At 37.1% G+C, this 13,190-nt stretch overlaps 1 protein-coding gene across 2 annotated transcripts in view; it reads right to left on the bottom strand.

Moving 5' to 3' along the window:
- Positions 1-13,190, bottom strand: part of cdh24a (cadherin 24, type 2a) — an 85,879-nt gene that overhangs the window by 60,902 nt on the left and 11,787 nt on the right. For both annotated transcript variants that reach the window (XM_055187428.2, XM_055187429.2), the window contains exon 2: positions 4,364-5,471. In XM_055187428.2, coding sequence (XP_055043403.2) covers positions 4,364-5,191 — 828 coding nt within the window. In that variant the 5' untranslated portion in view covers positions 5,192-5,471. The remainder of the gene's footprint in view (positions 1-4,363; positions 5,472-13,190) is intronic.

Below are 13,190 nucleotides of genomic sequence, written 5' to 3'. Positions count from 1 at the left end.
TATAACTAAAGATGCCAAAAATAGAACAAAATTGGGAAAAGGAAATCCCAGCAGGAAAGCTGCTTCTCTCTTCTCCATCATCTATCTACTTTCTCTCTTTCCGATTCCCAGATGTCAGCATAAGTTTCTTAAGAAACACAAAATGCATTTTCCCCCTGCGTGTGATTCCTGCACTAACAAGGTCAAACCATAACTATCGCACACATCACAAAAAACGCTTTCAATAATAAATAATGACCTTCTGGTTCATAGGAAAATGAATTATTGAACAGACATTTCTTATATTTCTCTGGAAGCTTGGAGAATGTTGTCTCTTGACTTCTAAATGCACGGACTTAAGTGGCCTCAATGTGTTTGTGAAGCAAATGCCGTGAAGGCTTTGAATCTTATTGATTGCGTTGAGGAAGTGGCTTTATTTTGTGCATTTAATTAAATTTAGTCAATACTTTGAATATTGTTTTGAAACAGAATCCAGATTTTATATTAGATCCAACATAGTACCAAAGTTGCTCAGAACTAAATCATATCAGGTTCTTACATTAAAAAAATAATAATAATAAAATAATGTGCCAACAATGTGTAACATCCTCATATGGTCTGATTTGGAAAACTGACAATTTGGTAAATCTTTTGTAAAAACAGCAGATGTTATCATCTGAGCCTGTGCATAATAATGGGACACTTGTGGTTGTGGATTTTGAAAAATCTATAAATTTTTGCATCAGAACAGGCACTTTTTGGGGACCAACGCAGTAGCATAACAACTTCAAAGCAACAAAGCTTTAAAAGAACACCTACGTCTAACATGAAGTACGGTGGATGAGATTGACCTCTGTTTTGTCTCGCTACATTAAAATGGTCAGATTTAGCTTTGTCTGTAAGATGAAGTTGTTTCCATTCAGCCAAAACTGATTCACAAAGTAATTCTCTGGATCAGACACAAGTAATATCACGTAGCGGTGAACAACAGTGCATGTCCTGGCCTATCGAATAAACATTTACTCAAATACAGTGACAGGGAAAGCAGAGGAATGAAACATTTATGAGGCGTATCTCTGTACAGCGTGTTAGTTCAGTGCCAGTTTCTTTAAACCTCTTTGTTCTGTATAAGCAACTGGCAAATTTTCTGATTTGCAGCTAATTTAATATATAGCCAGTACAGCTTGTACTGCTTGTACATGCATCTACATTTTTAATGCATGCTACTAAATGTCTGTAGACGTGTTTGCATGCTACTAAATGTGTGTTCACGTTACTAAACATCTGTACATGTGTGTGCACTGCTACTAAAAGTCTTTACATGTGTGTGCATGCTACTAAAAGTCTTTACATGTATGTGCATGCTACTAAAAGTCTGTACATGTCTGTGCAAGCTACTAAAAGTCTGTACATGTATGTGCATGCTACTAAAAGTCTGTACATGTCTGTGCAAGATACTAAAAGTCTGTAGATGTGTGTGTATGCTAAAGTCTTTACATGTGTGTGCATGCTACTAAAAGTCTTTAAATGTGTGTGCATGCTACTAAAAGTCTTTAAATGTGTGTGCATGCTACTAAAAGTCTGTACATGTGTGTGTATGCTACAAAAAGTCTTTACATGTGTGTGCATGCTACTAAAAGTCTTTACATGTGTGTGCATGCTACTAAAAGTCTGTACATGTGTGTGCATGCTACAAAAAGTCTGTACATGTGTGTGCATGCTACTAAAAGTCTTTACATGTGTGTGCATGCTACTAAAAGTCTTTAAATGTGTGTGCATGCTACTAAAAGGCTGTACATGTGTGTGCATGCTACTAAAAGTCTTTACATGTGTGTGCATGCTACTAAAAGGCTGTGTATGTGTTTGCATGTTAAAAGTCTTTACGTGTATGTGCATGCTACTAAAAGTCTGTACATGTGTGTGCATGCTACTAAAAGTCTTTACATATGTGTGCATGCTACTAAAAGGCTGTGCATGTGTGTGCATGCTACTAAAAGTCTTTACATATGTGTGCATGCTACTAAAAGGCTGTGCATGTGTGTGCATGCTACTAAAAGTCTTTACATATGTGTGCATGCTACTAAAAGGCTGTGCATGTGTATGCATGCTACCAAATGTGTGTTCATGCTACTAGATGTCTCTACATGTGTGTGCATGTGTTTGCAAGCTACTAAAAGTGTGTGCGTGTTGGTAAATGTGTTAATGCTACTTAATGTGTGTGCATCTAAGTAAATGTGTTTTCATGCTACTAAATGCGTGTGCACGCAACTAATTATGTGTGCATGCTACTTAATGTGGCCACCAGGCATGTAATTGCTTCTCCTACCATTTTTTTGTCTACATCTAATAATACTGTTCGTAAAAACTTTGAGGTAGTGTAATTACATTATATTGATAATAGTACTTTCCAAATTAACCATGTTAGCAACTGCTTAGCAACAAGGATAATGTGGATGTATGTAAATGAATGTTACAAACAACAAAGAATTGCAAAGTAGCTTTAAGTTAAAATTTAATCAAAACTGTAAATATACATGATATTCCAATTTAAGAAAAAAAACTGTCCAGAATCTAATTGGTCCACTTTTGAAAAAAAATTTTCAACTCATACCAATCAAAACAAATCATTTTTCTCAATTTTTTTTCATCATATATGTATGTGTATTGTGTTTAATAATTGTATATATAAATACACACACGTTACATTTTTATATTTCTATATAATTTATATTTTAAATTAGTATGAATACTTAATATATACACTTTTTTCTTAAAATGTATATATACACAATTATTATACACAGTACACACAAGATCATTTACAAGATGAGCGCACCTGAACCCAGCCATGATGTCCAGAGACTAATTGCTGTTAAAAATGACAGTGATAATGATTGGTGATGTTAAATCTATCGATGAAAAATAGCAATAAAAGTAGTCCGATAAGGCAATTTAATTAGCCAGGCCTGTGCGACCTGACATATCCCATCATTCTCCTGTATGATTAAACAGGATAAAGCATCAATTACACACTTATCATCCTCTAAAGCTCTAAAGCATCCCGTCTTTGTCAGTAAGTAAAATAGACAGCCTGGTCAATAAGTAAAAAGTGAGAAAAATGAAATACATCTATTCTTTTCTTAAACAAAATGACTTCAAATTACATCATCAGATCATAATTATAAATTACAACCTTAAGCAGAAACTTCCCAGGATGACTTGAAGGCAGCGTAAATTATATTAATGAAGTAACATGGGTTTTACATCAACTGTAATAAATTAAGCCGGTCCAATCCCAGCAAGCAACAGCTGCCATTTCATCATCTAGAAGGTTAACTAGACCTGATGTAGTCCGGCTATGAATAACCAACACATTCTCACTTCCCAAGGAGTCAAAATCTGAAGCATGTCCAAACGCCTTCAGCGTCAGTATGAAGACACGAAGGGTCCCCCTATGCGTCACTATATCGACGAAATGGGAACTCCGTTGATTTTATGCTAATCCCTCAGCGTCGGATATAGACGAAAGGGAATCCCGGAAGGTGATGCCGTCACGTTATGCGACGATCGGCAGGATCATGCCGCTTCTGGACGGTAACTACTCAATTTTTTTCCAATTTTTAAACCATTGTCGCTTGGGGTTGGGGTTAGACTTGAGGTTTGGATGTCAGTTTGTTTATACTTTTTGTCTTTTGGTTTTTAAACCACTGTTGCTTGGGGTTAGAAATCGGGTTTGGGTTAGGATGTCTGTATTGGTTTATACTTTTTGTCTTCTGATTTTTAAACCATTGTCGCTTGGGGTTAGGGTTAGAGTTGGGTTTGGGTTAGGATGTAATTTTATGTAACAGAAAGTCGCTCTAACCCCAACCCCAAGCGACAATGGTAAAAAATGTGGAACAAAAATTGAGTAGATACCGTCCAGAAGCGGCATGATCCTGCCGATCGTCGCATAACGTGACAGCATCACCTTCCGGGATTCCCTTTCGTCTATATCCGACGCTGAGGGATTAGCATGAAAGCAACGGAGTTCCCATTTCGTTGATATAGTGACGCATATGGGCACCCTTCGCGTCTTCATACTGACGCTGAAGGCGTTTGGACATGCTTCAGATTTTGACGCCTTGGGGAGTGAGAATGGGTTGGAATAACCCACTTCTAGTCGAAATAAACTTGAATTTATGTCATTTTGCCAAAATAACTTGCGATATGTCTGATATTCCATCATGTAAGGAAACTATTTTTATTTATTTTGGGCTATTGAACATCTACTAAATTTTCACTGACATCTCAAATATTATAAATATTGTCTTTTAAATGCAAAATTGCTTACTGGAATGTAATTTTACTACAGCATGCAAGTGTAATAATCCAACATTTGCCTTACCCGTCCAATTAACACAGGTTCTGGTCCACTATATTCCTCTATCACGAAGAACTGGTTCCAGATCCAGCTCCGTCGGCGACGAGAACGAGAAGGCGTCTCGTCTGGCTTGTAGGTCTTGTGAAAAGCAATTCCCCTTCTTTCACCGCTATTTTCCTCTCGGTTGCCCATCACTATAGTTTGCCCTTCCTGTCCACTTTTTAACCCAGACCAAGTCTCTAGGAGGAACATGTTGGCATCTGATGAACTAGTGCTGGCATCCAGAGATTTTTTGCCATTTGAGGAAACCAAAGCTATTCGTTGTTTCTCACCATAGTGTGCGGACTCATATTCTGCAGGAGGTTTAGTTGGAAAGGACGAATCTGGAGATGCAACAGATAGTTCAGAGTATTGGCTAAGAAGTGATGTGTCTTGTTCTTGTATGAAGGATTTACGGACATCTTTGGGATAATAATCATTTGGTGGAGGAAAATCTGTGTTTTCTGTAATATCAGACAATGAATCTGGAGTCACTGTGATTTCATATCCAGCCCTCACTGCTTCTTTAATCTGTGCAGAATCCGACCCTGAAGCAAACTGCATGGTGTTGCTTGCCAAAACTATCGATTTATCACCTTTTATCCCTACCAATTTAGAACTTCGTGTTTCAATTGTGTTGACAAATGACATCTCATTTTGCCCTTCCTCTACGTCTAGACGCTTTGCATGCTTGTCTTTCCTTGAGGTTTGCACACGGCCCTCACTCATTTTTCCCCTCGGAAGAACGGCACGTCCCTCGAGCATTAAACACACGCAGAGAAAGAGCAATGCTGCCCAGATACGACTACTCATCCTGCCTCGCTCTGTTATTAGTCACAATGTTTGCCACAGGGAGAGGTACAATAAGATCGACCTTCACTCTCGTGCAGGCTCGCTGTGTAGGTGGTTACTCCATTCATCTCCTCTCTTTAATTCCATTTCTTTTCATTATTCCCAACATTCCTGCTTCCTCGTAGGGATCTGCGGTCATTCAGCATCTCATCTTCTTTCGTGGATTATATTTTGTCTGTTTAGCTTCTGCTCCGCTAAGCGCAAACAACGAATCCCATGGTTTGGATCCGAACAGACGTACCTGTTAAAAGAGATAAGGGAATGGAGTATCAGGGCTGACTTGAAATGCTTTTGGAAAATGACCACAGTTCAAAACATATAACATTTCTGCAAAGAATCAAAAGCACACAATGTCTAGCCAGGCTTCATAAAACTTTCAATCACTTAAAATCTGGGACGGTTCCAAAAAGGTCCAACGCATAAAATAATCAGAGTGGTTAATTTTCATTTCTTTACCCAAGTCAGATTGTTTGAAAACCTTTGCTGTAGACAAAAACTACTCGATTTTAGAAAATGAAATGGTAATTGGAAAAAAAAACATGTTTTCAGTATAGCTTTTTTACCTGTCCGTCTGTGATTTATTTGATTTAAAAGGATACATGTGAAAATAATGGAAAGAAGGAACAAAAGACGACGTATTTAATAGATGCTCTCTGGTTTTATTGCTTTCCAGAGGAAATTTTACTGATTAAAGTTTGTTCATTTATAGCTCAGGAGACTTTATGGAGCTCTCAATGTCTTATGTTTTTTTAAGTTTCAGCCATGATACGGTTCATTCTCCCAAAATTCCTCAAGAGAAATTAACGACAAAAATTAAAACAACTGTGCATTTGTATAACTGTACAATAGTACTGACATAATATGAGAGTATATAAAAATTAAGAAGCCATGAAAGGACAACGCATCTTAGAAAATCGGAAATGTTTAAGTTTATACTAAAATATGTGGTGAGATTATAGCCTGGGCTTCCCCATGCTGCCTTCCATGCAAATTAATTCACGCTGCAAGTGTAGCATGGAAACTATGGACCAATTTTCCCCCTGAAATAGGGAACCAATCACAGAACGGGGAGGGGGCAGCAAGACGATGACGACATCAATGTGACACACGGCAGTAGACGTGAAGTTACTTTTCGATGCAGTCTTTAAAATAAACTTGTGTTTAAAACTACTTAGAACAAGTAGTTTTGAATGAAAGTTTATTTAAAAAAAGCAACTTTTGGCGTTAAACAATTTTTATATCCAAGAAGGATGTTTGGATATGGCAAGATGTGATAGCTACAGAGTTTTATAGGACCAACCTGCTAGGCATCATCATTGACGAAGTCCATTTAACTTATAAATGGTAAGTTGTATTTATTAATATAATATTGTCATTATGTCTGTACTGTGGTTTTCACAGTGCCACTAAGTTGTGTTGCTTTTCAATATCAGTATACAGCTACCTGTTTAGTTGCATAGCTTTCAGCTGTGTGCAGTGCACACGTACCGATAAAAATTGTTGACGCTATATGTCGCTCTACATACGTCATCTGGTATAATTGAAACGATTGGCTATGAGCTACGTACAGTCGTATTTGATAGACATTAGTAGCACCCAATAAACAGCTCTGGGCATTCGTAAACCACGCCTCAAATACGAGAAAATGAGCATGTGGTTCCCAGACCACGTCTCATTCTCTATGAGACTGGTCTGGTGTTAGCCAGGCTAATCGGATTACTGGACTCCAAAGCAATCTCATTGCGAGTTGTACGTATTTTACGAATGAAGTGGCTTAATTCATATGACCATATTTGTACATTTTTGTACAATTTGCTTTTGGCTTTGTGACATTGGGGTTAGGGCTTCCTCATTGTTTTTTACAATAACCGCACGTTTTTGCCCGATTCGCTTATTCCGAATTCACATGAATTAGTCTAATTCCTCTGAGATCACAGTTTGGTTTCCCAAAAGAAAATAAAGAAAAGATGAGACTATCCATGTTCTTCTAATCCCATTGAAACAACTAAGATTTTTTTTTTTAATTGATTTTGGAGTGATTTTTCCTGAAAATTTTTCCTTTTGAAGCAGACACCCAGAAAGCATTATTCAATCTTAAAATGGCTGTATTAGTTTTTACCCATGTTGGGTAAATATTGGACAGAACATTTGTACAGAACAATTGACCCAATGATGGTTTGTTTTAACCCAACTGCTGGCTATTATAACCCATGGCTGCATAACAACAACCCAACATTGGGTCATTTTTAGCCCATCATGTGTTTTGTCCAATATTTACTAGACCTGGGCAAAAAAATCGCCTGCGATTCTCATGCGTGTCTCATCAGTAAAGCCGGTTTGGTGATTAGTAGTAAATTGCCATCACCTGCTTTCAGATGGAGCGGCATTTACTACACAGAGCCGAATTTCACCAAGGTTACGTTTACACGTGGGCGGCTATTTTCATAAACGGACATTTCAACATCTCCGGTTTCAAAAATAACTTCGTGCAAACATGTCAGTTTTCAGAAAAGTGTTCATTTACACGTACCCGTGTATATATGCCAGCAAGAAAAGCTCAAGCCCGCGTAAGCCAGTCACCTGCGGCACTGGTAGTGACGCGGACTGGTTCTTCGTGTTGGAGGGAGGAGTTGTTGCAATAGGTGTTCGATGACGTCAAAGTACCGCGAGATTGATTCGAAATTAGACCTCTATGTGTGATTTCTCAACTCGCTCTCGCAGTACGTTGACATCATCCGCCTGCCAGTTCTTGCAGCGCCGCATGAAGTCGAACACGTGTAAAATTGCTGACCTCTGAGCACTCGCCTCTGCTCCTCGACATTATGGAGCAGCTGTATTTGCAAATACAAACATACGAAACGAGTTTGCACGAACATAAATGTGATCATGGAAGCGTTCAGAGTAGCAGTCACATGTAAATATAGGTCGCACTTTTAACGCAGGTGCGAGCTCTGGTGCATACTGTGACCCGGTCCGGTTGTCACAGTTTATATGCAAGCGTGCAAACGAAGGTTTTCAAAATATCCACTTTGGCCACAGTTTTTAGAAAGAATCGGTTTCAGAGGCGAAATCTACGTTGACGTGTGAACGACGCGCGCTAACGAAAGTAAATCTCTCAGTTTTTCAAAATAACCATGTACGTGTAAACGTAGCCCAAGAAGCTAGGCAAAATCACATTTATAATCAGAGACGGTCTTCCACGATTATTAATGCGATTTTGCCTAGCTTTCTGTGAAATACGGCTCTGTGTAGTAAATGCCGCTCAATTTGAAAGCAGCTGATGGCAATTTACTACTAATCACCGAAACGGCTTTACTGATGAGACACGCATGAGAATCGGAGAATTACAGGCGACTTTTTTTTTTGGCAGCTCTATTTACCCAACATGGGTCAAAAATAACCCAGCCATTTTTAGAGTGTTCCTTAAAACGTAAAATGTAATTACCGTCCTTCGTAACTTGCTGAAGTTTTAGGTGGTTAAGCATTTAAAACAGACAGTAATACAGTAGTGTACATAGACCCTGTAAATGTGTTGATGTTCAGATGTGTTTGAGGATTTAACTCTGGCTGTTTATTACCAATAATAAATTACTACCATTTCATATTCTGGCACAAAACCATATCATCATCCATTTTTATATATGCTATATATAACACTACACCTCTGCTTCTGCAACACGCAGGACAGGTTTTGTCTTTAGGCAAGATTACATGTGAATAACCCTCCATTTAAAATGTCAGAGGATAAAGCTCTTTCAAACACTATTGGTTTTCTCTTCCTTTCATTACACACCACTGTCAGTTCTGCTCTTATCTTATCTGAAGTGCTCAAATGAAAACAGTTTTCAATCACTGCATCTCTACCCTGTGGGTTTTCAAAAGCACAAGTTACAACTCTATAATCAAAAGCACAATACGCTGTATTTTACTTAAAACAAATTCTAATATTGTCAAAAATGTACCATATTCTGAAATCCATTTCCAGCTTGACTACATCTATAGGGCTTTTTCTAACTTCCGCTGTTAAAAAGCTTCTGTCAGGATTTAGTAAAGACACGCAGTGAAAAATTAGTGCATAGTTATGTTTGCAACTGACCTTATTGCATATTACTTTGAAGAAGTTTCCCTTTCAGACATTTATGGAAAGAGAGGATTTGAATTTACTGAGGTTTGCGCTCATCGGTTTACTGTTATTTGTGCCATTATTTAACGCCTAAATGCATGTCTTCAATTGTGTTGGTCTTTATAGAAATGAGATGTTGCGTCTGTGTACCTTAATGTGCACTTTCTCAGTACATCACCTGCAGAAATTTTCCTCTTACATCTGCATTTTTTTTGGAACTGTGATCTCACGCTAATTTGCCCTGTTTAGCAAATCTGCCCCCTAAGGTATTTTAAAGTATTATGGCTTTATTTCAATTTTATATTCCAGCAGCGCATCTGAATTATTTTAAAACATTTCAGGTTTACTGTATCTAAAGTACAGTACAGTATTTCACCTGGACGGGTAAACTGTACAATTTTCCTCTCCCTCAATAATCTCTCTGCTGTCTAAACAGTCAAACAGCTTTTGAGATTAAGAGCAACAGAGAAACTGTCTTGTCCTGAACCAACCAACCCTGCAGTCCTTAGACAGCCAACTCAACTTCCTTGTAAAGCAGAAGATTTAGCGAATTTAGCAAATATACTGTAGTCTCATGGCCATGAAACTGTTTCTAAATGTAAGGCCTGTTGTTTTGCATTTCTCATTTCCTTTGATCATCTAAAGAGTCTGAATCTCATTTCCAAAAAAGCCCTGTTTAAAAGCAACCTTAAAATACTTGTTATTAACATTTGTGGGAAAAAACATGGTCATATGCTGTGCTGTTAAACAGTGCATATCTACTGTACAAAAACACCATGTAGTGTAAGTAATCCTGCTTAGCAATTCACTCTCCATTCACACAGAAAGCTAAAATGTCAGCCTTCACAATTCTGGTTGGCCGAAAATTCTGAGTAGTTTGACTGGAGTACAGAAAATGGCTACACCCAAACTGTCAATCAAGAGATGCATGACTCTTAAACCTTGACGTTAAAAAGAAAAAAATTGGTAATTGGAAGGAAGGAAGAAAGCAAGGAAGAAAAAAAAGGAAGAAACTACAGAACTAAATTTGTGTAATTGGAAGAAACGAAGGAAGGAAGCAATAAGAGAAACAAAAGAAAGGAATGAAAGAAAGAAAGAAAGAAACTAAAGAAAGGAACGAACTAACGAAAGAAAGAAAGAAACAAAAGAAAGAAAAAAAGAAAGAAACAAACAAACAAAATAAAGTGCCGAAAGAAAGGAACGTAGGAAGAAAGAAAGGAATGAAACAAACGAAAGAAAAAATGAAAGAAAGGAATGTAAGAAAGAAAGAACTGAAAGAAAGGAATGAAAGAAAGAAACGAAAGAAAGGAAGAAAGAAAGGAACAAAAGAAACGAAAGAAAAAACAAAAGAAAGGAACAAAAGAAACGAAAGAAAAAAGGAACGAAACAAACTAAAGAAAAAACTGAAAGAAAGGAACGTAAGAAAGAAAGAACTGAAAGAAAGAAACGAAAGAAAGAAACGAAAGAAAGAAAGAAAGAAAGAAAGAAAGAAAGAAAGAAAGAAAGAAAGAAAGAAAGGAACGAAAGAAAGAAAGGAACGAAAGAAACAAAAGAAAATACAAAAGAAAGGAACAAAAGAAATAAAAGAAAGAAAAGAAAGAAAGAAAGAAAGAAAGAAAGGAAAGAAAGAAAGGAACAAAAGAAACGAAAGAAAGAAACGAAAAAAAGGAACAAAAGAAACTAAAGAAAAGAACGAAAGGAAAGAAAGAAACGAAAAAAGGAACAAAAGAAGCGAAAGAAAGAAACGAAAGAAAGGAAAAAAGAAACAAAAGAAAACACGAGAGAAAGGAACAAAAGAAATGAACAAAAGAAACGAAAGAAAGGAACAAAGGAACGAATGAAACGAAAGAAAAAACAAAAGAAAGGAACAAAAGAAATGAAAGAAAGAAAAGAAAGACAGGAAAGAAATAAACAAAGGAAAGAAAGAAAGAAACAAAAGAAAGGAACAAAAGAAACGAAAGAAAGGAACGAAAGGAAAGGAAAGAAAGAAACGAAAGAAAGGAACAAAAGAAACAAAATAAAGAAATGAAAGAAAGGAACAAAAGAAACGAAAGAAAGGAACGAAAGAAAGAAACGAAAGAACGGAACAAAAGAAACGAAAGAAAGGAACGAAAGAAAGAAACGAAAGAAAGGAAGAAAGAAAGGAACGAAAGAAAGGAACAAAAGAAACAAAAGAAAGAAAAAAAAGAAACAAAAGAAAGGAACGAAAGGAAGAAAGAAAGAAACGAAAGAAAGGAAGAAAGAAAGGAACGAAAAAAGGAACAAAAGAAAGGAACGAAAGGAAGAAATAAAAAAACGAAAGAAAGAAAGGAAAGAAAGGAACGAAAGAAAGGAACAAAAGAAACGAAAGAAAGAAAGGAACAAAAGAAACGAAAGGACGGAACAAAAGAATGGAAAGAAAGGAATGAATGAAAGAAAGAAAGGAATGAAAGAAAGAAAGGAACAAAAGAAAGAGACAAAAGAAAGAAAGGAACAAAAGAGGAAGGAAGGAAGGAAGGCAGCCTCAGTTCCACACTTGAGTGTAGTGTAAATGTACAGATGTTCACCCATTTAATCATCTGCCAATCAAACATCTAAAGTCTGATGACTGAAGCACAAGCTGTTATCACACAATCATTCATTATCTACACAGTAAAAACATCACAATTACCTGATGAAGTTAAAACAACAGCCACAATACAACCTCAAAACTTTTTCATAAACCACAACAATAAGTTTTAGGCTCTTGGATCGCACTCAAAAAGAAAATTAGGACAGAAACAAACTGTCCAAGACAAACATATTAGTCCTTCACTAAGATTGCTTTTTTCGATCGTTACAGAGATTTGCCATTAATTTGAAGCTGTAATGTCCGAGATGAGAAAACCTCGATACCGCATTACCACACGAGTCCAAAACAGATTTGAAAAGTACATTAACTTTCATTTATTTCAGAGTACTTCCATACCCAAACTAAATCAAAAATAGCAATGCGAACTGTACAAATGCTACTCATCTCCTGGGTGTCTCTCTCTCTCTCTCTCTCTCCCCGTGGGTCTTTGTTCACATCATAACAGCTCGTACTATTGGCAATGAAACGCATCATTAATAAAAAGCAATGAAGTCGACGTACGGGTCGCCGCATTCCTGGATGTGGATCAATATTGTTTTCACACATGAGTGCTGGTGACAGAAACTGTATCCCTGATGGAAGTAATAGAGACAGGTTGAAGTGGGTGGGCTGTGCGAGACTACAACAGGACGGAAAAGCCAAACTTATGTATCTGAGTCAAATTAATCAACAGCATTTGACGGAAATTGAATCGACTACAGGTCGTTACGAAGCGGGCTTGTGTTTTTCACCGTATTGTGTTTGCGGTTAATGCTGATACATCTGGAGTGTGTACAATATTTCAGCTTTACTACATCAAGAATTTCATATCGCTCAGTCTTTATGACATCTAAATTACTTCACAGCATTCCATCACGTAAAGTATTTCACAATATTTCACAGTTGCCACATCTAAGGACTTTCACAAAGCCCAACGTATTTCTACAATATCCACAAAGCCAAACGTATGAAACCGAGTCAAATGAAATTATTCGAGGGAAAGTGATTTTCCTCATCGTTGTGTTAACGTTGAGCAATGGGGAACAGCGTCGGTCCCTCGTATCTTAAAAAAATATTATTTCTGACCTCCCGCTTTGTATTCATCTGCAGCGCTGCAACATCGGCTATAATGCATTTTTACGTGCCAAGAAGCATTTCGTGATTAATAAGAGCGCTGATATTGCATCAGATATCACAGTGTTTGAAATGCTACAGAATCAGCATTAACTTTAAAACTGTTGTTTCAA

Source organism: Misgurnus anguillicaudatus, chromosome 13 (assembly GCF_027580225.2).
Source record: "Misgurnus anguillicaudatus chromosome 13, ASM2758022v2, whole genome shotgun sequence".
In the NCBI taxonomy this organism is placed as follows: domain Eukaryota; kingdom Metazoa; phylum Chordata; class Actinopteri; order Cypriniformes; family Cobitidae; genus Misgurnus; species Misgurnus anguillicaudatus.
The sequence above is the reverse complement of the archived record's forward strand: the minus strand, read 5'-3'. Positions and strand labels throughout refer to the sequence as shown.